General features: G+C 44.4%; 2 protein-coding genes across 4 annotated transcripts in view; both read left to right on the top strand.

The window, feature by feature from the left end:
- LOC119822555 (cyclic AMP-dependent transcription factor ATF-7) overlaps window positions 1–23,818 on the top strand; it is a 110,705-nt gene extending 86,887 nt beyond the window's left edge. For 2 of the 3 annotated variants that reach the window (XM_038341976.1, XM_038341975.2), the window contains exons 6-12: window positions 2,906–3,063; window positions 4,506–4,605; window positions 5,111–5,224; window positions 5,781–5,933; window positions 9,252–9,449; window positions 12,691–12,799; window positions 16,443–17,382. In XM_038341976.1, the coding sequence (XP_038197904.1) occupies window positions 2,906–3,063; window positions 4,506–4,605; window positions 5,111–5,224; window positions 5,781–5,933; window positions 9,252–9,449; window positions 12,691–12,799; window positions 16,443–16,660 (1,050 nt within the window). In that variant the 3' untranslated portion in view covers window positions 16,661–17,382. Of the gene's footprint in view, window positions 1–2,905; window positions 3,064–4,505; window positions 4,606–5,110; window positions 5,225–5,780; window positions 5,934–9,251; window positions 9,450–12,690; window positions 12,800–16,442; window positions 17,383–22,735 lie in introns of those variants that run through there. The other variant, XM_038341977.1, reaches the window with a different exon arrangement.
- A 1,586-nt stretch (window positions 23,819–25,404) lies between these two features.
- Npff (neuropeptide FF-amide peptide precursor) lies at window positions 25,405–26,974 on the top strand. Its single transcript, XM_038341978.1, has 3 exons — window positions 25,405–26,357; window positions 26,560–26,681; window positions 26,786–26,974. Exons 1-3 carry the CDS (start codon window positions 26,142–26,144, stop codon window positions 26,886–26,888), a joined length of 441 nt encoding a protein of 146 aa, XP_038197906.1. The 5' UTR covers window positions 25,405–26,141; the 3' UTR covers window positions 26,889–26,974.
- Window positions 26,975–27,104: the final 130 nt, after the last annotated feature.

Genomic DNA, 27,104 nt, shown 5'->3' with positions numbered 1-27,104 from the left:
TAGCACTTGCTTAGTGTTCACAATGCCTGGCAGCAACAAACAGATAGTAGTATAGTGGTATAATAGTGGGTTTTTTGTTTTTTTGTTTTGTTTTGTTTTGTTTTGTTTTTTGTTTTTTTTGTTTTTTTTTTGGTTTTTCGAGACAGGGTTTCGCTGTAGTTTTAGAGTCTGTCCTGGAACTAGCTGACAAATAGTGTGATATGTGTGGCATTAGATGAACCAGGCTGAAGATGAAGTTTAGTGGCAGAGCACCTGCCTATCCTGTGTAAGGCTGTGGGCTCAATCCGCACAAAAAGAAAGAAAAAAGGAGAGGAGGGTGAGAGAGAGGGAAGAATGAAGGAGAGAATTAGAAGGTGAGTGGATGGATGGTCGGAAGGAATACATAACAATATGTATAAATCTCACAAACACTGAATAACAGAAAAGACACAGAAGTGCATACCATATGGTTCCATTTACAGGAGCCTCAAGAAGCTGTAAAATTATTTGATGGAAGATCTCAGGGTAGTGTGGTGGTGTATACCTGCAGTATCAACTGCTGAGAAGGCTGAGGTGGGAGGATTACTTGGGCCTCGGGACCTGTTTTAGATCAGCCTGGAGAATACAAAATGCTGCTGTCACAAAGAGGATCCCACAACAGGGACAAAGAGAGAGGGGATAAACAGAACAGTGGGTACCTCTCATGATGGTAGAGTGTGAATCAGGAAAGGGCACAGGAAGATCTTTTTGGGTGCTAGAAATGATCTCCATCCTGATTTTGCTTATGCAAAAGTAATTTCATTGTAATGACTTTAGATTAATTATATTTCGGTAAGTAAAAAGGAAGTCAGATGTGGTGGCATATGCTTTTAATCACAACACTTAGGAGGCAGAGGTAGGTGGATCTCTGTGAGTTCAAGGCCAGTCTGTTATATATAGTGAATTCTGGGTCAGGGTTACATAATAGAACCTTGAGTTTTTGTTTTTTAAAAAGAAAGAAAAAAAAAGAGAGAAACTAGGCATAGTAGTGCACACCTAACATCCCAACACTTGGGAGGTCGAAACAAAGATCGCCTGGGATGGACTGTATAGGGTAAAGGTATCTTCTGACAGCCTAAGTTTGATTCCCCAGGACCTGCATGGTGGAAGGAGAGAATTGACTTCTGTAAGTTGTCCTATGATTTCCATAAGCCTCTGGCCACAGATAAATAAATGTATTTTTTAATACAAAAAATAGATAAAACTATGTATTCATTAATTGCACGTGTCTTTTAGTCAGGGTTATTAGTGATGTGATGAAGCACTATGACCAAAGCAACTTAGGGAGGAAAGGGTTTGTTTGACTCACACTTCCACATTGCAGTTCATCATCAAGGAAGTCAGGACAGGAACTCTTAACAGGGCAAGAACCTAGAGGCTGGGGCTGATGCAGTGGCCAGAGGGGAGTGCTGCTTACTGGCTTGCGCCTCATGATTTGCTCAGCCTTCTTTCTTAGAGAGCCCAGGACCACCCACAATGGACTGGGCCCTACCACATCAACCACTAATTTTAAAAAATGCTGTACAGACTTACCTACAGCCAGATCTTATGAAGGTATTTTCTCAATTGAGGCTCCCTCCTTTCAAATAGCTCTAGCTTGTGTCAAGTTGACATAAAACTATCCAGCACAAGACATTAAACTGTTAGGAAAAAAATTCCTCCCAGAGGGAAATAACGTAAAGGGATTATTTGTAAGAGTAGTTACTTTTGGTGGTTGTTTTATTTTAAACTTTTTTTTGAGATAGTCTCATAATGCAGCCCCAAGTTGCCCTCCCACTCACAGTAGCACTCACGCCTCAGCTTTCCAGTGCGTCCTCCACCACACCTTGTGTCCTGGGGCTCACTCTGTGGACCAGGCTGGCCTCGAACTCACGGAGATCCGCCTGCCTCTGCCTTCCAGAGTGCTGGGATTAAAGGCGTGCGCCACCACCGCCCGGCGTATACCTATTTTTAAAGACCATTTTCTTTGACATATAAAATATATACACAGTGATACATACACTGTAATTATAGAACCCTCCGACTTTCCAAAAAGTGAATAATCTGTAGTAATCAGCACCCAGGTCAAAATCAGATGATATTAGACCTTCAGAAGTCCACTTATGTGGGTCTCTGTGAGTTCGAGACCAGCCTGGTCTACAAGAGCTAGTTCCAGGACAGGCTCCAAAGCTACAGAGAAACCCTGTCTCGAAAAAACAAAACAAAACAAAGCAAAACAAAAAAATCCAGAAGTCCACTTATGTCTCCTCCCAGACTCTACTGTCCTGCCAGTGCTAGTTTTAATATATACTGTGGAGAGAACATCTGCGCCTTGTCTTACTTAGGATCAAATCTGACTTGTTAAGTTCTCAAAGCTACCTTCTCCATAAATATTAGCTATCTCCCTCCTGCCCCTTTCTGTAGGCAGCTAATTTCTGGAGACTTTCTAGAGATGCTTTCAAGGTCTAAGATCCTAACTAGTTAACAATGAGAAGCACTGTGCTTTATTTCCATCCGATAGCTGTTCAAGCTTCTGTAGACCCTGCTTAGTGAAGTCTATTGGAAACACTGGACTGTCCCACCGCCAATATACCTTTATTTTCTCTTTGGAAGTCATAGGGACACTCAATATTACTTAGAATGAGAGTGTTTATAGTGTAGAAAATCCTTGGAATTTACATGATACTGGAATGTTATAGGTTACAGCATTTCTCCAAAGATTTCAAATGATTTTCCAATGATCTTTAATCATTGTCCCTACTGATTGGGTGAAGTGTGGAAACATGATTGTGATGGAATTGGGTTCCAGTTATTTGTAACTAATGCTCTTTCAGTGAAAAGCCCAACAGTGTATTTCCCTATACACAGTTCTTAAAGCTTTTTGAAATTTGTTGTCCCCTCTCCCTAGGAAGTTGCCACAAAACCTGTTGTGATTTCTACCCCTACACCCACCATCGTACGTCCTGGCTCCCTGCCGCTCCACTTGGGTTATGACCCACTTCACCCAACTCTTCCTTCCCCAACCTCTGTCATCACACAGGCTCCACCATCCAACCGGCAAATGGGGTAAGTAGGGAAGTAGGGGAGACCGTGGCATCTGGATTTCCTTTGTGGGAGACTAGGAGAGACCGTGGCATATGGATTTCCTTTGGTTTTTTTGAAACAGAGTTTCTCTATATAGCCCTGGCTCTGTAGACTAGCCTGGCTTTGAACTCAGAGATCCACCTGCCTCTGCCTCCCGAGTACTGAGGTTAAAGTGTCTACCACTACCACTAGGCATTGTTTTTTAAGGATTTATTCTTACTATCTTTTAAAATTATGTGTAGATGTGTCTGACTTCCTCTGGGTATGTTCACATAAGTACGGGTACCCTCAGTGAGCTGCCCAATGTGGGTGCTATAAACTGAACTGAACTGATCTTCTGTAATATATGAAGAACTATCTCCAGCCCTTCTGAATCTCTTTCTATGTTTTGAAATTATTTGATAAAAATAGAAACTGTTCTGTTGTTGTTCTCAGATTTATTGTTGTTTTTTTAATATTTATTTATTTATTATGTATACAATATTCTCTCTGCATGTATGCCTGAAGGCCAGAAGAGGGCACCAGACCTCATTACAGATGGTTGTGAACCACCGTGTGGTTGCTGGGAATTGAACTCAGGACCTTTGGAAGAGCAGGCAATGCTCTTAACCGCTGAGCCATCTCTCCAGCCCCTATTGTTGTTTTAAGACATGATTTTTCTAAGAGCTAGGGCTGGCCTCAAATTTTCATCATCCTGCTTCTACCTCCTGAATGCTGGGGATTACAGGTATATGCTACTGAAGCTGGCTCCAGCAAATTTTTGTTGTTGTTGTTGTTGTTTTGTTTTTGTTTTTGAGACAAAGTTTCTCTGTAGCTTTGGAACCTATCCTGGAATTTGCTCTATAGGCCAGGCTGGCCTTAAACTCACAGAGATCCACCTGTCTCTGCTTCCTGAATGCTGGGATTAAAGGCATACACCACTGCCTGTCTTAGCAATTTATTTTTACATGCCCAAGAAAAGAGTTATTAAGATTGTTTCCTAAAGTAAAACATTTTCAAAAAAATATTTGCTGGAGATGTTTGTTTAATTATCCCAAATTCCTAATAGAGTTACTTCCCAGCCATTAAATTTGATTAATTTGAAAGGTATAAAGTTTTTGCCAGACTGTAGAACTAGAAGAGTAGCTCACATGTCCAAGGTCCTGTTAATCCCCAACACCAAAAAGCCACCAAGTCTTTGCAGACTAAGGCAAGTAGACTGGGGCTTGTTTGACATGTTCTAAAGTACTTCTGTTAAAACCCTAGGACAAAAACAGACTGTCATTTCTCTCCACTTTTCCCATGTTCAAAAGGATGCCAAGATTTAATAGTGTTGTTCTATACCTTTCTTAATGAGAAGACTATTAAAAATATCTAATTATAGGAGAAAAAGACCAACAGGCAAAAGGTTGAGATTGTGCTATCTCCCTTCGTTTCTCCTGCAGATCTCCTACTGGCTCCCTCCCTCTCGTCATGCATCTTGCTAATGGACAGACCATGCCTGTGCTGCCAGGGCCTCCAGTACAGATGCCTTCTGTTATTTCGGTGAGTTTTGTAGCTGGGGCAGCCAAACCTACCAGCACACTGATCCCTCCCTTCCACCTGAATGATCATAACCAGAGGACCCCCACCCAGGGAAATGTGGACCTGGACTGTTTTAGTTGTATGTGGCAGTTTGCCCAAACTCTTCACTAACCTCTGCCAGCCCCGCACTGTGAAACACTAGACAAAGACTCATCTGGACAGTTGGCTTCTAGTCAAGGAGTTAATCTTGCCAACCTGCTGATTGGTTGATTTCACTTGGCACACAGCTTCTCCGGCATTGTGCACCGCTTTCCTGAAGAGACATCTCTAGCCCTTCCCACGGAAGATGTCCCCACACTAAAGAATGAGATCATTTACTCTGTGACACTCCTTAGGGAAGGTATTTTCGAGGCTGTTTCTACGTGTCCTGTAAGCAGATTACACAGAACAGGCCCTGACATGCCAATCTCAAAAACACTCCGTTTGGGGGAAACCAATGCTACCATGTCTCCTTCTCTTAATTTAGCTGGCCAGACCTGTGTCCATGGTGCCCAACATTCCTGGTATACCTGGCCCACCAGTCAACAGTAGTGGCTCCATTTCTCCGTCTGGCCACCCTATGCCATCAGAAGCCAAGATGGTGAGTCCATTTCAGCCTAGAGCAGTGTTGGCCTTCTAAAAGTAGTTATCAGTCTAGATTTTTCAAGGGAACTGAGCACAGGAGCCTTCTGAAGGTTGAATAGATCCTTCTGTGGGCTTGGAAAAGACCCTGATTCCTAAGTCTCCTTTCCCTACCCTGATAGCCTGGCACAGGTCATGGCACAGAAGAAGCAGCACAGATTGTTTGGAATGGAACACTTGCCATTTCAGTTCCAGAGTGACAGATGGAGGGGTGAGTGGGCAGAGAGCTGGCCAAGTGGTGAATAGCTTTAACCAGCATCTGGCCAGATTCCAGGAGAGCTTTCATCTGGGTCCTACTTCCACAAGCCCCGTGCCCAGCTGTGCCCAGGATGACAGCCAGGGAACAAAGTAGGCATTTTAAGGTCCAGGTGAACATTTTCTCTCCCCGCCATTGTCTTTTAGTTCTTCTGTTAAGAGAAAATTAGTGAGAATTTAGGTATAAGGTCAGTAATATAAGTTTATCCTATCCTTGGCAAAATCTCACCCTTGTCTTTTTAAACAATCTTTCCACACAGAGACTAAAAGCCACTCTGACCCACCAAGTCTCTTCTGTCAATGGAGGTTGTGGAATGGTGGTGGGTACTGCCAGCACCATGGTGACAGCCCGTCCAGAGCAGAACCAAATCCTCATTCAGCACCCTGATACCCCATCCCCTGCCCAGCCACAGGTCAGTTGTGCCCTTATTCTTTGTTATATCTGATTTTCAAGAAGCATGAACTGAGAGAAGAATACATTAATAAATTTAAATTTCTGAGTATCCTGCTACTTTGGATGTTTTTGGTAGGTTGACTATAGTGAAACAAACTATTTTTTATCTATCTGCCTTTGTGTTAGAAATAAATGCAAGCAGCATGAATTATGCAGAGCTGTTGCAGAGAAGGCCTCTATATTTTTCCCATATATGAATGATAATCTAATGTAGATTCTTAGATGATAGAGACTCATTAAGCCACATCAGGCACTAAACAAAGGAAGCCTCTGTATCTCTTGCTTATCTGTTAAAAGTTATCAGTTACCTGATTAGATTTTATAACAGAAAGCACATTATAAGAATATATTAATACAATATGATGTTATAATAGTGAAATATAGTTCATTAGAAGTAAGAAAACATACCAAAAAAACCCTCATTACCAATCTGATAATTCCTTTTTATCACAAAGAAATGAAAATTAAAAAAAATTTAAAGTCAGCAGAGGTCCCATTTAGTTGCCCAATTTCTTCTCAAAGAAGTCTCTGTTTTAATGCGGTTCTTTAGGAACTGAATAGCTTCAGTTTTCATAATTGTCTACACTGGGTAGGTGCATTCACTGCCCAGTCTCTCTTCACTGATGCCACCACCTGCTTCTTCAGTACCACCACACGTCCAGACATCTCATGGCCATATGCTGCCTTAACCCTTGGCCAACAGCACGAGCTTTCATTTGTGTTTTCTTCTTGAAAGCTAAGGTTTCCAATCATTCTGACCCCTCACTCCCCAAAGCCAGCCAGTCCTGGGAATAAAGTAGTAACCCTTGCCTGAGCTGGGCTTTTCCTCTTAGAAAAGGATGTGGCTCCTTGTCAGTCACTACTGAGTTCTCTTCTCTCCTTTCTTATCTTTTCCCATTTGTTTTTGGTTTGGAGTTTTTGAGAGATCTCAAACTCATGACCCTCCTTTTTTTTTTTTTTTTTTTTTTTTTTTTTTTTTTTTTTTTTTTTTTTTTTTTTTTTTTTTTTTTTTTGGTTTTTCGAGACAGGGTTTCTCTGTGGCTTTGGAGCCTGTCCTGGAACTAGCTCTTGTAGACCAGGCTGGTCTCGAACTCACAGAGATCCTCCTGCCTCTGCCTCCCGAGTGCTGGGATTAAAGGCGTGCGCCACCATCGCCCGGCTCCTCCTTTTTTTTTTTTAAGTTAGGATTTCTCAGTGTTTCCCTGGCTGTCCTGGAACTCACTCTGTAGACCAGGCTGGCCTCAGCCTCGACCTCAAGAGATCCACCTGCCCTGCCTCCCAAGTACTAGGATTAAAGGCATGAGCCACTACTGCCCGGTCTGCCTCAACCTTTAGATAGGCATGTACCATGTCTATTTGGATTTCTTGAAGACAGGCTCTCCTCAGTACTAGGATCCAAACAGAATCTTTAGTTCATTATATGAGTTAGAAATTCCCTAATTTTTTCTTTCAAAAGATAATGCTATCCTAAATAAGTAAAATCATGTCTTAATTACTGATATTACTAGAAAACTTAATTCAGTAGAGGCTAAAGTAGATTTCCTTTTGTTGGTTTTGGATTTTTTTAATTTATTTAATTTATTTATTATGTATACAATATTCTGTGTGTATGTCTGCAGGCCAGAAGAGGGCACCAGACCCCATTACAGATGGTTGTGAGCCACCATGTGGTTGCTGGGAATTGAACTCAGGACCTTTGGAAGAGCAGGCAATGCTCTTAACCGCTGAGCCATCTCTCCAGCCCCGGTTTTGGATTTTTGAGACAGGGTCGCACTATGTAACTGAGTCCTAAAACCTACTATGTAGACCAGGCTGGCTTCAAACTCACAGTGATCTGCCTGCCTCTGCCTCCAAAGTGCTGGGATTAAAGGCCTTTCTTGTTGTTGTTGTAGCTCCTGCTTATTTTTATGCGGCTAATGACTAGCACTGGGAAAATACTAATAATAAATGTTCAAATTAAAAAATAATTTAGGGGCCAGCAAGATGGATCAGTGAATAGAGATGGTCACTACCAACACTGATAACATGAGTTCCATCTTCCAAATTCACATGAAGGTGAAAGGAGAGTGCTCTGACCTCTACAGACACACGTACGATAATAAGCCAGGCGGTGGTGGCACACACCATTAATCCCAGCACTCAGGGGGAAGAAGCAGGCGGATCTCTGTGAGTTCAGTGCCAGCCTGGTCTACAAGAGCTAGTTCCAGGACAGGCTCCAAAGCTACAGAGAAACACTGTCTTGAAAACACCGGAAAAAAAAGTAATAATAAATATAATAATATAATTATAATAATATGTTATTTTTAATTTTAAAAAATAATTTACTTTTGGCATTGTCGTGAAGTTGAGCCTTCTCTCTCTTTCTCTACATATATATACATATATATATATATGTATGTATGTATGTATGTATGTATCACTTGGAGCTTAAAAAACAAAAGACAGCTGGGTAGTGGCAGCACACACCTTTAATCTCAGCACTTGGAGGCAGAGGCAGGTGGATCTCTGTGAGTTTAAGGTCAGCCTGATATACAGGACAGCCAAGGCTACACAGAGAGACCCTGTCTCAAAAAAAAAAAAAAGTCGCTGTATCAGAAAAGAAAAGAAGGGAGAGAGGAAGGGAAGGAGAGAGAGCAAGTGGACCTTGTGGCACAGACCTCAGCTTCTTAGGGTAAGACAGGAGGAACAACAGTCTCGAGTCCCAGAATTTGGGGATAGAGCCAGGAGGAGCAGGAGTTCAAGGTTATCCGGGCTCCGTGCATGGAGACCAGCATGAACTGTGGACGACCACGTGTCGACCAACCAGAAAAGGAGCAGCACTACAGCTCAAACCCCAGATTCAGTTCCCAGCCCCCCCAAAAAAGAAAAAAAAAAACAAAACAAGCTCCTAAGTGATCCTGGTTTTATTTCTGGAATTCTATTACACAAAAATAATCAGTTTCCAACAGAACTGTGGCTTGTCTGCCTGTGTGCTGAGAGTACTGGACATGGGAGGCAGGCTAGGACGCTAGCAGACATAATGATGGGATTTGATGTGCTTACCAGGTCTTTACCAGACCTTACTAATCTCTGTAACTCAGCTTTGATATTTTCCCATCAAGTACTTCTCTGCTCTGCCAAGTGACAAAGTTAAAAACTGGTGCCTACGGATCCCAGCACTCTAGATGCCTAAGCAGAAGGACCAAAATGCAGGGTCTGCCTGATCTGTATGCAAGACTGTTCAAAGACAAGCCAGAAAAAGGAAAAGAAAAAAGTATTCTTCTTTCCTGGGCAACAGGTCTCTCCAGCCCAGCCCACCCCTAGCACTGGGGGGCGGCGGCGGCGCACAGTAGATGAAGATCCAGATGAGCGTCGGCAGCGATTTTTAGAGCGAAACCGAGCTGCAGCCTCCCGATGCCGCCAAAAGAGGAAGCTGTGGGTGTCCTCCCTGGAAAAGAAAGCAGAAGAACTTACTTCTCAGAACATTCAGCTGAGTGTGAGTGGGTAACTGTTGGGATTGTAGAATCTGGAGAGCAAGGCCAGATCGGGAAACAGTGCAGCAGCAGAACAGAGGATGGGAATTATTTTATTAGGCTAGATCCAGACATGTGACAGGAGTGTAAAAAGTCCCATAGTGGTCAGAATTGAAACCCTTCCCTAGCAGTTGAGCATGAGACTATCTCCTGCCAGATCTTCCTCTAGCACAAGTCATTCAGACCCATTTGGAGGCTGGGGAGATAGCTCAGACAGAATGCTCAGCAGTCAGAATGGAGAGACGACAGCAGTGGAGAGAGAAACCCATCTGAATGAAGGGGGTCATGGGGTGTAACTGGAGTTAGAGCCACCTAATGAGAAGTGGGTTTACCCCAGCTAGTATAGGTGCCTTAGGGTTTCTGTTGCTATAAAGAGACACCATGAACACAGCAACTCATAAAGGAAAACATTTCATTGGGGCTGGCTTGTGGCACCCAGGCAGACATGGTGTTAGAGAAGGAGCCAAGAGTTCTGCATCTGGATTGGCAGGCAGGAGGAAAAGAGAGTGAGCCACTGAGCTTAGCTTGAGCTTTTGAACCTCAAAACTCAACTCCAGAGACACACTTTCTCCAAAAACGGCACACCTTCTAATAGGCCCTGTGAGCCTGTAGGGGCCATTTTTATTCAAACCACCACAATAGGTTAGTTAATAAAAGAAAAGAGAAAAAAAAACTTGAATACAAACAGAATAATTATAATCCAAGCGTTCTCTTATTATTTTCCCTTCTTTAGTTTTGTTTTTAAATTGTCTTTTATGGGCCAGTGAGATGACTCAGTAGATAATGTCACCACCTGCCTTTAAGCCTGACAACCTGAGTTCTACCCTTGGGACCCACATAGTGGAATGAGAGAACCTACTTCCATAAGCTGTCCTTTGATCTCCACACGTGCACAGTGTGGCATGCACGTGCCCACCCACGTACATAAACATATACTATATAAATACACATAGTAAATAAAATAAATTTAAGAAGGGGTCAGCAGGGCCGGGCGGTGGTGGCGCACACCTTTAATCCCAGCACTCGGGAGGCAGAGGCAGGCGGATCTCTGTGAGTTCGAGACCAGCCTGGTCTACAAGAGCTAGTTCCAGGACAGGCTCCAAAGCCACAGAGAAACCCTGTCTCGAAAAAAAAAAAAAAAAAAAAAAAAAAAAAAAAAAAAAAAAAGAAGGGGTCAGCAGGCTGCCTTGATTTGATGGCAAAGTGCCTTGCCACCAGGTCTGATGACTTAAATGTGATTTTCAGATCCTACTGCTTGCTGATGTTCTCAATCTCTCTCTCTCTCTCTCTCTCTCTCTCTCTCTCTCTCTCACTCACACACACACACACTGCAATATGCACATGTACACACACACATACAAACAAAATCAACTGTGTTCAAAAAAGAATACCTTATATTTATGCTTTGACAATTTCATACATGTATACAGTGGGTTTTTTTGTTTTTGTTTTTGTTTTGTTTCTGTTTTTCAAGACAGGGTCTCTATATGTAGCCCTGGTTGTGTGGAACTCAACTCTGTAAATCAGGCTGGCCTCGACTTTACAGAGCTCCACCTGCCTCTGCCTCTCAAGTGCTGGGATTAAAGACGTGTGTCACCACCACCCAGCATCTGAATATTGTTATTTTTTTTTTTATTTCTAGTTGTGGTAGAGTTGGAGGGATTATGAATTGGTTTAAACATGAATGGTGTAACAGCATGTCATGGAATCCGAGCAAAGGAAATGAAGGATTTACCTTGTTTTTATAAAATAGCTGCATATTATTACATTCTGAGTGTTAGGTTTTATGATCAGTGGATACTAACACTGTTATAATTGTTCATTAGAACAGTAGTGCTCCAGTAAACATTGCATGCACTTGACTAAATAGTTCTGTTAAAGAGATTTCTAGTCTGGTGGTGGCACACCTTTAATCCCAGCATTAGGGACACAGAGGCAGGTGGATCTCTGTGAGTTCAAGGCCAGCCTGGTGTACAGAGTGAGTTCCAGACAGCCAGGGCTACACAGAGAAAACTTGTCTCAAAAAGCAGAGAGAGACGGAGAGGGAGAGGGAGAGAGAGAGAGATTTCTAAGGCCAAGTCATTCCTTTAATCCCAGTACTCAGGAGGCAGAGGCAGGCTGATCTCTCTGAGTTCCAAACCAGTCTGGTCTACATAGAGATTTCTAGGTCAGCCAAGGTTACAAAGTGAGACATTGTCAAAACAAACAAAAACAGATTTCCAGAAGCACACTTTCTTCTTGGTCAGAGCACCTTACATTCTTAGTTTGGGGCTCGCCAGATTTATCCCAGGTAACAGTCATTTTCTTTTCCTGTTAGGAGTCCATTTCATTGTAGGCAGTTTCTGCCATTGACTTCATGACTGTCCTGAGCTCTCTGAAGACTTGCCAGATCATATTCCAATTTGGCAAGGAAAATCTAAACAGTATTCTGCCCTCTCCCCTCACTCACAATATTGTGCTCAACATTAGAACAGTTCTAGCCAGGCAGTGGTGGTGCACACCTTTAATCCCAGCACTTGGGAGGCAGAGGCAGATGGATCTCAGTGAGTTCAAAGCCAGCCTGGTCTACAAAGTGAGTTCTAGGACAGCCAGGGCTACATAGAGAAACCCTGTCTCAGGAAAAAGAAAAGAAAAAAGAAAAGAAAAGAGTTCTAAAGCTAATATTATAATAAATGGTTTGATATAGATATTAAAAATATTCTAGTAAGTCCATACAAATGTTTGCTGTAATTTTTGTTTTGTTTTGGATTTTTGAGACAGGGTTTCTCTGTAGTTTTTGGTGTCTGTCCTGGAACTAGCTCTTGTGGACCAGGCTGGCCTCGAACTCACAGAGATCCGCCTGCCTCTGCCTCCCGAGTGCTGGGATTAAAGGCGTGTGCAGCCACCGCCTGGCCTGCTGTAATGTTTTGATATAACAAACAGACTTTAGGAGTTTAAGAATAGGAACAGATTTCTTCTTCTTTCTTTCTTTTTTTTTTTTTTTTTGGTTTTTTGTTGTTGTTGTTTGTTTTCAAGACAGGATTTCTCTAGCTTTGAAGCCTGTCCTGTCCTGGAACTCACTCTGTAGACCAGTAGACCAGGTTGGTCTTGAACTCACAGAGGTCTGCCTGCCTCTGCCTCCCAAGTGTTGAGATTAAAGGTGTGTGCCACTACTGCCTGGCAAAATGAATTCTCCTAATACTCTTTTCTTCCCTCCCGCTTCAGAATGAAGTCACATTACTACGAAATGAAGTGGCTCAGTTGAAGCAGCTTTTGTTAGCTCATAAAGACTGCCCTGTCACTGCACTACAGAAAAAAACTCAAGGCTATCTAGGTGAGTGTCTGCAGCCCAAGCAAAACCAGTCAATTGGTAACCACAGGAATTGGGTGTCCTGGCTTCTTATAACGCCATTTTTTTATGGCATATCAGTTCTGCCCAAAAATAGATTGGTAGATAGATAGATAGATAGATTGATTGGTAGATTTTTTTTCCTTATCTATAATCCTAACAAGCAAGAGAGTCAGTTCGAGGTCCTCAATTATAGCCGAAGGGTTAGGCAAGCCTGAGCTACATGAAATTTTCTTTCAAGTCAACAAATAAAAAAATGAAGCTTTGAGTATAGTGCTAAGTTATCCTAATTATCTGTAATAGTTGGAGAGAAGGAGTAGCAATATTTTGGGGGCCCGTTTTATCTAAGTGCCCTGCCATCTTCACAGTTCTCCCATGAAGCAGCCATTCCACTTGTAAGTAAGAAAACTCAGACCATTTACCAGAAGTCGCACACAGTAGGGAAGTGGTAGAGGTCTCCTGGTCCCAGAGACCACCCTGGTCTGGAGAAAGGTGAACGCTGACAGCGCCCGGGGATTGAAGACTGGGGCTTCAGGCGGGCTTCATCTCTATAATGACCTTGGTTTCAGTGTGTGCTCATCATTAACACTACTAGGAGTAAATATCACAGTGAATCGTTTGTTATGGATTATAGAAATTAAAAACTGTTAATTTTCCTTTACAGATTAAATAAATGCATAGAAATATTGGATATAGCAGGTAGTTTTTCCACTAGTTGTCTTTATCATTTCAGAAATGTATTCTGAGAAAAATTTTAAGAATCTTTATTGAATTATTTATTTAAATCTTAATTTGTAGTTCAGGGTGTATTGACTTGTTAAGCAGGTACTGGCTGAGTTCCTGTTCAAGCACATACTGGGAATAACAGGAACCAAACAGATTAGGTTAAATCCCTGTCCTTAAAAGCATGTATTTTAGTAGGTAAGATAATTAAAAGAAATAAGTGAAATATGTGGTATATAGTAAATGTAAAAACAAAAAATAATACAGCTGGGGACTAGAGAGATTGTTCAGTGGGTAAGACCATTTACTGCTCTTGTAGAAGACCTGGGTTCAGTTTCCAACACTCATGTGGCAGATCATAACTGCTTGTAACTTCAGTTCCAGTTGATCTGACGCCTTCTTTTGGATGTCTCAGGCACCAAGCATATGCATGGTTTATGGACATACATGTAGCTTTAGCTGCCTTTGAACTCTCTATGTAGACCAGGCTGACCTTGAACTCAGAGATCTGCCTGAATCTGCCTCCAAAGTGTTGGGATTAAAAGCAAACGCAACTATACCTGACATAAATCTTAAAATACTAACAACAATAATAATATAGCTGGAAATGATACTACAGGAATGTATTCCCACTACCAAGGAGGCTGGGACAGGAAGATCATAAATTCAAGGTCATCCTGAGCTATACAGTGAGAGACCTTGTCTCAAAAACACAAGGAAAGAAGGAAAGGAAGGGTCAGGCACTGTGGTCCACACCTGTAGTCCCAGCACTCAGGAGGCAGAGGTGGGAGACTACTGCAAGTTCAAGGCCAACCTGATCTACACTGGGAGTTCCAGGTCAGCCCAAGATGCATAGTGAGCCCTGACTCAAATGCAAAGAGGCTGGTGTGGCTGGATGGGCACAGTGTCATTGGAGTGAGATGGGGAGCAGTCTTGTTATAACAAGGGCTTCAGCTTTTATGTTGCAGACAGTGAAGGTGCAACAAGAAGAGTCTGATACTCTGCTAGAAACATGAGGGTGCACAGGCAGTCTACCTAGGTCAGCTATTCAGATGCTCATGGGCTAAAAAGGATAAGGACTGGGTATTCTTCAGTATGCAGTAACTCTGACTAGTAGTTAGTCCACTAAAGGGCCGGATAAATGGCTCAGTGGTTAAGAGCATTGCCTGCTTTTCCAAAGGTCCTGAGTTCAATTCCTGGCAACCACATAGTGGCTCACAACCATCTGTAAAGAGGTCTGGTGCCCTCTTCTGGCCTGCAGACATGCACACAGACAGAATATTGTATACATAATAAATAAATAAATATTTAAAAAAATGGAATGATTAAACCATTCGCAGACGACCTGCTTCTGGGTCAGGGTTTCACACATAGCAGAGCAGCTCCCTCGCTGCGATCTGTTGAGAGTCAGCCCTCGACACAAGGGTTTAAACCATTCATAAAAAATGAAATGATTTAATTCTTTTGAGAATTAATGGCAGCAGATTAAGGAATCTATTAAATGCAGGTAAAGGCATTTGATGCCTAGCCTGATGACCTGAGTTCAATCTCAAAAACCCACATGGTGGAAGGAGAGAACAGACTCCTAAAAGACCTCCACATGCATGCTTCGATGTGTGTGACCATACTTAGAATGAACATGTATATACACAAAATAAATGTAAAATTTTAAAAGGAAATGGAAGAGAGATTCATTTTCTTCTATAAACAGAACAAGTTCAAAGATAATTTCAGATAATTCAGAATACTTATAGTTTCTTCTCACTAAACATGATTTGTTAGCCTGGCAGTGTTGATGCACACCTTTAATCCCAGCATTTGGGAGGCAGAAGCTGGTGAATCTCCTAGTTTGAGGCCAGCCTGGTCTACAGAAAGATTTCCAGGACAGCTAGGGCTACACAGAGAAACTCTGTCTCAGGAGGGAAAAAAAAGTGATTTGTTGATTTCTGCAGCCAGTGGACCCACGTCCCTTTAAAAGTTTTTCTTGAGGGGCTGGCAAGATGGCTCAGCAGTTAGGAGCACTGACTGCTCTTCCAGAGGACCTGAGTTCAATTCCCAGCAACCACATGGTGGCTCACAGCCATCTGTAATGAGATCTGGTGCTCCCTTCTGGTGTGCTGGTGTACATGGAAGGAATGTTGTATATATAATAAATAAATAAATCTTTTTTATTTATTTAAAAAAAAGGTTCTTTTGAATCTTAAAATTTGCAGGCAAATGGATGGATCTAGAAAAAAAACATTGAGCAAGGTAACCCAGACCTAGAAAGACAAATATCATCTGTACTCACTCATAAGTGGCTTGTAGATATAAAACAAAAACCAACCTGCAGTCTACAACCCCAGAGAACCAAGACAACAAAGAGGACCCTAAGAGAGACATACATAGATCTACATAGGAAGGAGAAAAAGATCTCCTGAGTAAATTGGGAACATGAGGGTCACAGGAGAGGGTAAAAGGGGGAGGGGATAAAGGAAGGGGAGCAGAGAAAAATGTATAACTCAATAAATACAATTGTATATATATTTTTAAAAGTTTTTTTTTTTTTTTTGAGGAAACAAGTGGCTTTCACTTTGGTGCTAGATAAGGACAGGCTTTAGAAAAGAGCTTTTGCCCACCTAGGAGTGAAAATACAAGAGCCTCCTTCACAGAGCTTTAAATGTAATGCTATGCCCAGCTTTGACTCAGTTCTTGTTTCTTGTATCTTTTGTTCTCTAGGTCATTTCATGCTTGAGGTCAGGATTCTGGAGAGTCTTCTCCAAAAAGAAATATGAGATTCATTTTCCTATGTATTCTTTGTAATTATGACAAAAATTACAAAAAGATTCTTTGTAATTATGCTTTCTGTTCCTCTGTCCTGTTTTCTGACCACTTGCTCTCTACTGTTTACCCTCCTTCTTGGCAGAGAGTCCCAAGGAAAGCTCAGAGCCAACGGGTTCTCCAGCCCCAGTGATTCAGCACAGTTCTGCAACAGCCCCTAGCAATGGCCTTAGTGTTCGATCTGCAGCTGAAGCTGTGGCCACCTCGGTCCTCACTCAAATGGCCAGCCAAAGGACAGAACTGAGCATGCCCATACAGTCACATGTGATCATGACCCCACAGTCACAGTCTGCGGGCAGATGATGCCTCCATGATGGAGAAATCCCCAGCCAGAGCTCGCCCGCCTGAGCCAAGAGAGAGATCAACTTACCCCTCCCATCTGCCTTAGATGTGGCAGTATGGGAGAGGAAGAAATTGTGTGTTGTGAGTATGGACAGATGTGGGGCTTTTCTCCTTAGCCACATGAACATGTACGCTTGACACCTGTACTAGGGGCTTCTGGCTCCAAAGCCACATAGATCATCCCCCAAGGGTGGGGTTTCTTATGTACCTACAGCCAAAGGCCTTTCCATATGGTCCGAGCAATCATCCCCAGCCCTGATGCATGTGTACCTGTCTCTTAACACTAACCCTTGCACTTGTAGGTTTGGGGTTTCTCATTGTCCTCTCCTCCCGTTGAGCTGTGGCTGTTATCTTCTTATTCCTTACTAGCATGCCACTTCCTGCCAGATAGAGGGAGACTAGATTTGATGGCATGTTACTTGCTGTCCCAACCCCAACCACCCCATGCACTCAGGACTTTGTCTCCCAATAGCTGCTTATTTATCTCTTCCCCCTTCCTAAATTGCAGTGAAACATTCACTTATTGAGAATGTATGAAGTAGCAGTATCTCCACCTATGTGCTCTATTCCTTATTCCTATCTGCTACCAAAAACAAACACAAACAAAAAAAAAAGCAAAACTCTGAAAGTTTGAATCATTTTTCATTTCCAAATCTATTGGGTACCTCATTTTGTCTCTTGACTTTCCTTGGTTGAATGGTGGGGTTTTTCCTACTTCCCCACTATGCCTTGGGAACCTCATCTTGTGGCCTTATTGTTAGTGGCAATGAAAAGGGAGAGTGCCTGGGATCTAACGGGGCTTCCCTGTCTCCTTCCCTACCTTCCCGTTCTAATCAGGGCACACAGGAACAGTGTAACTTAAAATTTGTTCCATCAGGTTACTGGATTAATTCTTTTATGTTTTATAATAGCTTACTGCCTAACATCTGCATATCGTCATCTTTGGTCTTCTGTGGGCTCTTTCCTCTCCTCTGTTCCCCTACCCACATCACTGCCTTTTCCCACCATAACTCCTTTAGATCAGCCTCCTGGAGGTCATCAGACAGGAACTGCTTTTGCTCTCTGTTTCTCATTCCTCCCACAGCTCTTAGCTACGATATGGCTTGTGTCCGCCAGTGTCCATCACCCTTGTCTTCCCCAACCTTCTTTTTCAGCAGGTTCCTGGCCTAGCCACTAGGTGTCTCTAGTCCTAAAATTTCTTTGAACTCGTTTTTTGTTCTCTGCCCCTCAAATGTGGTGCTTGTCCGAGGCACAGGCTCCAGGGCTCTGAAACATTGTGGTCAAGGTCCTGAGTGGCTTTTGAGTATAAGAGTGAGTGTAGAGAGAACAGGAAAATGTGTGATCTCAACAGAGTGCTCAGGACACGGACTGTCTGTCTGGGAGATTGGTGAGTGCGGCTATTGGCTACCGTTATTTGGTGGGCTCCAGGGAGAGAAAGACACCCCTCATCTTTCTCATCTTTTCTTGGCTCTGAACTGTGCAGTCTCTTTCAGAGCCAGAGCCCTGTGGATAGATAGGTCAGCTTTAATAGCTTTTGAGTAGAAAACCCTCCTAGTTGTACCAGAGCCATCTTCTGCCATCTGCTCAAACCAAGAGTCTCTTTTCTGCTTCCATCTTAAATGTACAGAATAACTAACTGCTTGCTTCCTTTTTTATTTTAGCTCCCAAAATTTATTGTCATGGAGGAAAGAGAAAATGTTCTACCTTATATGATTATTTCCTCAGAGTTTAGATTAGTGAGCCCATCCTGTAACATGTTCTGCTGCATTGTATCTAAGTTTTCCCTCCTCCTCTTTAGAGTCAGTGCTGAACAAGCCACACCCAGTGGGAAAAAAAACAAAACAGAACAGGAGATGGCTTTCTCATCCTCTGCCACCAGGGACTCGACAGGAACAGCCCCCGAGGTGACAGGCTAGCAAATGCCACCAGATGGTCAGGGGCAGGTTGTTGTCGCCAGGGATTTCACTTGGCTTTAGAAACTCATAGCTATGTTTGTGTTGAGGACTTCTTTAGATGGCTGCTCCCTGGGATTTGTTTTTCTGTTTATAAATTTTGTTTCTTTTGTGTTTTTGCTTGTTCAAGATAGGGTTTCTCTGTGTAGCCCTGGCTGTTCCGGAACTAGCTCTTGTAGACCAGGCTGGCCTGGAACTCACAGAGATCCATCTGCCTCTGCTTCCGAGTGCTGGGATTAAAGGCGTGCGCCACACCGCCAAGCATCTTTTTTTTTTTTTTTTTTTGTCTTCCCACTAGCGGCCTTGCACTGAAGCATGTCTGAGTTTATGGCTCCCAAGAGCCTTCATAGACTTGACTGTTTTTCTTACCCCATCAGTCAAGGATTTTTTTTTTTCTTTTGGTTTTTCAAGACAGGGTTTCTCTGTAGCTTTGGTGCCCATCCTGGAACTAGCTCTGTAGACCAGGGTGGCCTCAAACTCACAAAGAGCCATCTGCCTCTGCCTCTGCCTCCCAAGTGTTGGGATTAAAGGCTTGCGCCACCACTGCCCGGCTCAGTCAAGGGTTTTTGAAGTTATGAATCGGTGCCACTTCATACATACCCTCCCAGTCTAGTCTGCCCTGTGTGGATCTCTAGTATATACAGAGGTTCTTTGTTACTTTGTTTACTCTCAAGTCTTTGTTTTCATAGCAGGAAGTCAGCGGTAGGGCCCTGAATGATGCAGGGCACCCACAGAACTGTAGTAGGTAAGCAGCACTGAAATTAGGGGCAGGACAACCCCAGATACCTCTGTAGTTGGTTCTCTAAGAAAGCAGAGCAACTGCTTACAGCGAAGCTTCTCTTATAGTCAAGGGGTTGTCACCTACATCATTGCTGCCAGTGGTCACTGCCTTGGCCTTTGCCTTCCAGATTTACCTGAACCAGAACCAGCTGTCATACAGCTGTCATACACCCTTCTTGACATCCTATGATGCGTCATAGAAGAGTCTTTGGGGTTCTGTATGCTTCTTGTATTTGGATATCAATTTCTATATTTAGGTTTAGATTATTTCGTGCTATAATTTCACTAAATAATTTGACTGATCCTTTTAAATTTATCTCAGGTCCTCCTTCTACCCCATGGGTTCTGAGGTTTGTTTGATCTTCTGAATATATCACAAGCTTTCTGAAAATGCTGCTCATGTTAATTTTATAAACATGTGTGCATGCATGTGTGTGAGTCTGACTGTCTGAGTATATTGCTGTCCCAACTCTGTTCTGCATTCCCGAACTCTTTGATCTTATCTCTGGTGATGCTTTCTGGCTAGGTTTTTTAGTTGATGTTTCACGTTGGTTTCTGTGTGGTTCCTTTTCCATGTTTGAATGCCTCACTAAAATTTCCCTCCATGTTTCTTTCTCCTCCAGCTTACCCACTATTTGTTCACTTTGGAGGTTTTGTATACAATTCCTTAGTCCATTCATGTGTATTTGAGACTTCTATACAGTCATTTTTTCCTTTTTATTCATCCTTTTTAAGAATGAAACTCTGAATTCTTTCTCCGACATTTCAGCCATCTCAGGACTTTGAGTTTCCATTAAGGAAAGGTTTGGAGTATGTCCTGGTGGGTTGTTGTCTCATAATCTTTGTGTTTCTCTGTGGTGTTTATACATCAGTCGAGATGGATATATCCTCCAGTTTTAACTCATCTTTTTCCAAATTTTGTTTTGCATAAGTCCACCGAGCCCTTCTTAAGAACCTATCAGGAGGGAGCTGAGAATGTGATAGCTGAGGACTCTTCTGAGCGACCACAGCCCTGCCCTGTGCCCATGCGACCCCACCCTACATAATAAAGCTGTTTCAGAGCTGGGAAGGCACCCAAGGAGAACTAGAAAGGACATGGCTTCTTCCTCCCCTCCTGTCCAAGGCTGTAAGCCCCAGACCACATACTACAGGGAGCTGTGCTGGTGAACCTCGCCTTCCCTCTCCCTTTCCTCTCCCATTCTGTAGCTCTTGACTCCTTTTCTTGGTTCACTTCTCCCCTCTCCTCAGCAGCCTGCCCTCCAGCACCATCGTCCTGAGAGGTTGTTTCACAGCCTGAACCACCAAAAGACACGTACACACAAGATTTTTCCTCTGGCTTCTGAGAGAGGCTCCTTAAAGGTGCTACCTCCTGAAATTACTCTCCCCAGTTTGTCCCTTTTGTAACTTTCTTCCCATCCCTAGATCACATTTCCATTAATAGTATCTATTATGTCCACAAAAAAGAAATACATTATAGTCAGTCTGTTTACACGCTGGTCTTCCTGCTGTGTCAACGTGCTTTTGTTGATGCGCTCTTCCTACTTTCTTTAGCTCTATTTGTCCAGAGTGAGAGGTATGAGGAACCTGAGGCCTGCTGAAGACCCCATCCCACTACAGTGTGTCTAGACACTCTTAAAAATTCTGTTTGTCTCTACACATGGATGTGCATAGACAAATCCTCCTACTCTGGCCAGAGTAGTGACCCCACAGGAATGAGCACAGTGCTGCTGGCCAACATTTCCACCTTCTGTACTGTCACTTTGAGGTAAAATCCTACCCCAGAATGAACAAAGGCTGGTGAGAACAGGGCAGGTTGTGTCCTTGTAGGTACAAGCTTCTGTTTTAGCTAGTAGGTGTTTTCTTTGGGTTTTGTTTTGTTTTTTAATGTGAGCTGGTAGGCTATACCCCAACTACTGGTGAGTAAGGTTTTAGTTGTGAAATGGCTGTGAGCTCTAGCTTCACTGGCTTTACCTTAGGGCAGTGGTCCCAGAGCAGTGCAGCAGCACATCATCTGAAGCTTGCTAGAAATGCACCCTCTTGGCCATCCCGGCCTCCTGAGCTGAGCACTCTGTGCCTCTAGTACACACGAATGCATGAGTCCCTTGGGGACAGGCTGCGAGCATCTTAGCTCTGGAATGACAAGGATTACTTTAAATGTGTCCTCTGCCTTAGCATTTGACTTTTTATTTCCCCTAAGTCCCCCTTCCACTCCCATTAAAACACCACCACCACATCACTCAGCCCAGTTCTAGGCTTTCTTTCTTCTAGTCTTAGCTCTAAAACCTTTTCCTACACTGTTCTTGGCAGGACTTATCTGTATTTCCTTGCAAGCTTCCCGCTCTGCATTTTCAATTACATTAAGAACCAGCAGGAAAGCCGGGAGTGATGCAGCCTTTGATCCCAGCACTTGGGAGGCAGAAGCAGGCAGATTTTTGTGAGTTCAGAGCCAACCTGGTCTACATAAGGAGTTCAAAGCCAACCAGAGTACACAGTGAGACTCTGTCTCAAAATAAATAGACAACAAAATCAGCAGGAGCCATAGTTGTCCAATTTCACACACACACACACACCCCTCTTGCAGGCAGGGATATTAGCCTCCATCCCACAGTGGAGCCTGCTACAGCCTGATCTTCTTGAGAAGAGAGAAATGTGTATCTATGAATATATCTCTGTTCACCTATATATTTTTGACATGTAGCAATACCTGTCCATCCTGAAGGAGCTCAACCCAGTCCGGGTCCCCAGGTTCCAGTGGTAGGCCTCACAGGTGGGAGGGTCCAGTGCTACAGGCTGTTTTGTTACAAAACTGTCTTTTCTCCTTTCCTTCCACCCAGTTCAGCATGACCCCTGTGAGCAGGCTCTCACAATCTCCTGGGCGGGGCTGAGGCAGGGGCTTTGAGCTCACCTCCCTAACCGTCCATCCTACTTCCCCCAAGCCATGTAGTAGTTATCACCCAGTCTTGCCTTCTCCCTCCGTCCTTCGCCCTGACATATACTGTGCCTTATTTTGCTGCAATACAACATTAAACTATCGAGAGAAGTCAATGGTGTGTTTGGTGCTTCCTGCTCAAGCCCATGAGGCCCGCTGCCCACTCCTGCAGACTCACAGGGCTTTCATGTCTGATTATCCTCTCCCTTCCATTTCTTAGGGCAGAAAGAGCAGAGTTCTCATCTCTGCTTTATGTAAGTAACATGGCGTTACAAAAAGCACAGAGTTCAGATCTTTGAACTGCTTCAGGGACAAGGCATCACCAGAATACGGACTGGAGAACTTAATGTGTGCTTCATGTAAATTCTCTTTCAGTGTTTTGTCCTCAGCCTCTTCCAGCAATCAAAAGGAAGAAAAGAGCTGGGCGGTGGTGGCGCACGCCTTTAATCCCAGCACTCGGGAGGCAGACAGGTGGATCTCTGTGAGTTCAAGGCCAGCCTGGTCTACAAAGCTAGTTCCAGGACAGGCTCCAGAGGAAACTGGGGAGTGTTCATAGAGACAAAGTCAAGCTTTCTTATAGAGGGGAGAAGGGGCTGGAGAAGTGGCTCAGTGATGTTGGTTAGCTCAGACACCTACAACTCCAGCTCCAGGGGATCTGATGCCCTCTTCTGGCTTCCACAAGCACTGCACCCACCTGCACAATGGCCTTCCCAACACACACACACATAATCAAAAAGAAAAAGAAAAAGAGGAAAAAGCCTGGAAACAGCAGGCACACCTTGTTTAGAGCAGATGAACGGTCACAGGAGAGCAGGTATTGCTCAAGGGTCTTGTGTTCTTTATAATTACCACTGAAAGTGAGAACAGTGATACAGACTGAAGAACTTGACAGAAAACAGAGTAGGAGCCTCTGAGGTTCCTGATAGGACAGATTCGTGAGAGACTTGGAGCCCCTTTAACTATTGTTGGCCCTCACTGTGTAGGGCTGGTAAGATGGCTCAGCAGTGAAATCCTTACCGCCAAGCCTAGAGACCTGAGCTGACAATGGTAAGGTACTCTCTTAACCCACATACGCTCTGTGAGGCGTGTCTCACCCTCCCCAGGTAAATGAATAAAAGGAAAAAGGTGGCAGGAGCACGTAGGGGCTCAAGAAGAAAGGACATTTGGGAGAGGGGCTGGAGAGATGGCTCAGTGCTTATGTGCTGCTCTTCTAGAGGACTCAGGCTCACAACTGTCTGCAACTCCAAATCCAGAGGATCTGATTCTGGACTGGCCTCCCAGGTACCTGCGCTCACATACATGAGTGCAGACATCCCTTTTTGAAAAGGGGCCATAGCCCGGTGGTGGTGGCGCACACCTTTAATCCCAGCACTCAGGAGGCAGAGGCAGGCAGATCTCTGTGAGGACAGCCCAGTCTACAAGACCTAGTTCCAGGACAGGCTCCAAAGCCACAGAGAAACCCTGTCTAGAAAAACAAAAAAACAAAACCAAAAAAAAGGCCATAGGCCAGTCTGTTTTACAGATTGAGTTCCAGGCCAGAACTACAAAGTGAGACCATATGTTTGTTTTTTTGTTTGATTGTTGGTTGGTTTTTCCAGACAGGGTTTCTGTGTGGCCCTGGCTGTCAGGGAACTCACTCTGTAGATCAGGCTGGCCTCAAACTCAGAGATCCGCCTGACTCTGCTTCCCCAGTGCTGAGACTGAAGGCATGCTCCACCACTACCCTGCTGAGACCCTGTAGATAGACAGGCAGACAGACAGAAGTCTGGGAGTTGGGAATCCAAAGGCAAGATCGTGTAACAGATGAGCTGGATTAATTTATACTGTGGTGGAGGTGCCTGCTCCATAGGGAGAAGCCAGCTAACTTCAGCCCAGAGCCTGGCACTTGAGAGTGTGGTGGGCAGAGTGCCTGCTCTGTTTGTAGTCCAGTAGGAGTGCCATGCACTCCCTCGGTTCACCACCCACAACAGCCGCAGGACAGGAGCGGGTAGTGCTGGAGAGTGGACTCGAGGTCTCCACCACCAGTTGCTTTAATTGAGGATGAATTGAAGTTTACAGAAGCCACAGAGTGAATTACAAGAACAAAGAGAAAATGTGAATTCCTATTGGGCAGTGGTGGTCTACACTTTTAATCCTAGCTCTGGGGAGGCAGAGGCACGCAGACTCTGAAAATTCAAGGCCAACCTGTTCTTCCTAGTGAGTTCCAAGACAGCCAGTGCTACTAGTGAGACTCTGTAAACAAACAGAATCTGTAACCCAGCACTTGGGAGGCTGAGAACAGAGGCCAGCATACTCTGGGCTACACAGAGTCCAATCTTAGAAAACCACAAGCAAGCTGAGCATGGTGACACACACCTTTAATCCCAGCACTCAGAAGGCAGAGGCAGGATCTCTGAGTTTGAAGCCAGCCTGGTCTACAGAGTGAGCTCCTCCAGGACAGCCAGGACCGTCACATAGAGAAACCACGTCCCAAAAAAACAAAACAAGCAAACAAAAACAACAAAACTCTTATCCACAAACCGAAATGTAAGTAGGTTACAATAAAGTACTATCCCCTTCAGAAAAAAAAAAAAAAAAAAAAAAAACAGGATGAATGGAATGTGTAAAGGGCTTTTACATATGAGATAAGAAATGTTGAGACGCCATGGAACAAGCTAAGACCTCTGATGGGAGCCATCAAGAGGCTAAAGCCAGCGCAGCACAGGGAGAAGTGTGTCCAAAGAAAACTTCTGGAGGTGGTAAGTTTCCCAGGACTGGCATGGGGCAGGAAAGCAAAGGTAATCACAGTTGACATTTGGAAAATATAAGCTCTGTGCTTTGCTACAAAAGCCAAATAATGCTTCTCCTAGGAAGTAATCCATTTTATTGTTCCTGTATGTAAGGAAAGGGAGGCTGAGAATGTGCGTAGCTTGCTTTGCTCATGGCTATGTCAGAACCCTGACATGGTCCTTCTTGAGTTTAGGTTAGAGACATGGCACACTGGCACCTGCATGGCAGGTATGGCTAGAACTGGCTCCTTTGAAGGACCCTTCCCTGACCCAGAGTGATTCTGTCTTTCCCTGAAGCAGGACCCTGGTGCCAGTTCCAGGCAGAGGCTGACCAGAGGGAAGTGGAACAATGTAACAATCCATCCCCCAAAGAACCCTGTCCTTAAATCCTCCCAGACAGGCCCGGTAAAGGCAATGGTTTTCCCTGGCAGCAGAGTAGTGGCCACACGGTGGCAGCAGAGCTGCAGCTGTGGAGTTCCATTCCCCAGTTCTCTAGCAAAGATGGGCCGGTCCATCCACAAAATCTACAAGCCACTGCTACTCATTAAGACCCCAGAGCCCACCTGTAACTCACTTTATTGTCCATAGGTAAGTCATAAGAGTAGGGATTCCATGTTTAACCTCATCAGAAGTAGCGGGGATTGGAATGGGCTGCAATCCTGACTGCCCATCTCAGGCATGGGGAGGGACCAAGGTGGGTCATCCTAGCCTACTATTAACCCTAGCTCCTTCCCATCCAGGAAATAACAATCCTGACAGGAGTTTCTTCAGTCCAGAGTTGATCAATTGAAGCTCTCCAACCTGTTGAAGAATTGGGGGTTCTTATAAGGCTCCCCCAGGGCCTAGCTCTGACAAACCGTCTGCAATTAATGATGCTTCCTGAGCTCTGGAGACAGGATTTATGCATCTAATAAAGTCTGTAACTCCAGGCTTAGGCCGGGGGTAGGAAGCTGAGAGCAGAGAAGTCCCCAGGGGGGTATGAGAGGGGGTCCCAGGTGGCTCTTAATAGAGCCATGCATTTCTGTTGCCTGTCTAGATTTCCCCTCAGGCTGCTGCTGAGGTGGGGGTGGAGGACAGCAGGTATAAGAGGATGGTGTGCCAGTGGGGAGGTGGATGGCAGCATGGATTCCAAGCAGGTTGCTGTGCTGCTGCTATTGCTGCTGCTGCTGCTGCTGGACTCGGGTCATTGTGAAGAACCAGGGAGCCGGGATGGAGACCAGGTCTTTGCAGTGAGTGAGCGCCCTTCCCTGCACTACCTCCCCTCCGCTAAAACTTGTGATATAGGCTTTGATGTTCCCAGGCTGCTAAGGTCGTCATGAAGCCTGGCTTCTAAGGCTCCTGAGCCCGTACAAGTTGCCCCTAGTTATTCTTTTCCCCCATGCCTTCAACGTCCAGGACACTGCCTTTTTCCCTGTCACCCTCTCATCACAGGAAGAAGACGAGGGACCCCACCCACCACAGTATGCCCAGACTCCTGGGTCCCTCTTGCGTTTTCTGCTTCAGGCCATGGAGAGAGCTGGCAGAAGCCCAGCCTTCCTGTTCCATCCTCAGAGGTGAGTTTCAGCAGACAGAGGCTGGGAAGGCGGAGGGCTGAGGATGAGGTGAAGGAAGCTAAGGTAGATGGAGCTTCAACTAAGGATGAATCTCCTCTCCAAAGGTTTGGCAGAAATACCTGGGGGTCCTGGAGCAAAGAGCAGCTAAGTCCCCGGGCTAGAGAGTTCTGGAGCCTGGCTGCCCCTCAGCGCTTTGGGAAGAAGTAACAGCATCATCCCTGTGATGTGTCTGCATGCAAAATCACCCCCCATGTGCCACGTGTGCCCCCAAATAAAATAGTTTGTCTTCTGAATCCATGTGTTTGGACAAGACTTCCAGGGAATGGGCGGCGGATTCCAAGGGCAAGAAGCATAGCTCCCCTCACCTCCACTCAAATTCCCACCATTCTGCTCAAAGGGTCCCCAGCTAGCCGCACCTAGCCT

This window comes from Arvicola amphibius, chromosome 9 (assembly GCF_903992535.2).
Source record: "Arvicola amphibius chromosome 9, mArvAmp1.2, whole genome shotgun sequence".
Lineage (NCBI taxonomy): Eukaryota > Metazoa > Chordata > Mammalia > Rodentia > Cricetidae > Arvicola > Arvicola amphibius.
This window is presented reverse-complemented; position numbering and strand designations above follow the sequence as displayed.

What these genes read in the sequence shown, in the direction of transcription:
- Npff (XM_038341978.1), top strand. Translation starts at nt 26,142, where the DNA reads ATGCATTTCTGTTGCCTGTCTAGATTTCCCCTCAGGCTGCTGCTGAGG. An exon ending in ATGGAGACCAGGTCTTTGCA is followed by an intron (nt 26,358 to 26,559) that starts GTGAGTGAGCGC and finishes CTCTCATCACAG; the next exon opens with GAAGAAGACGAGGGACCCCA. An exon ending in TTCCTGTTCCATCCTCAGAG is followed by an intron (nt 26,682 to 26,785) that starts GTGAGTTTCAGC and finishes TCCTCTCCAAAG; the next exon opens with GTTTGGCAGAAATACCTGGG.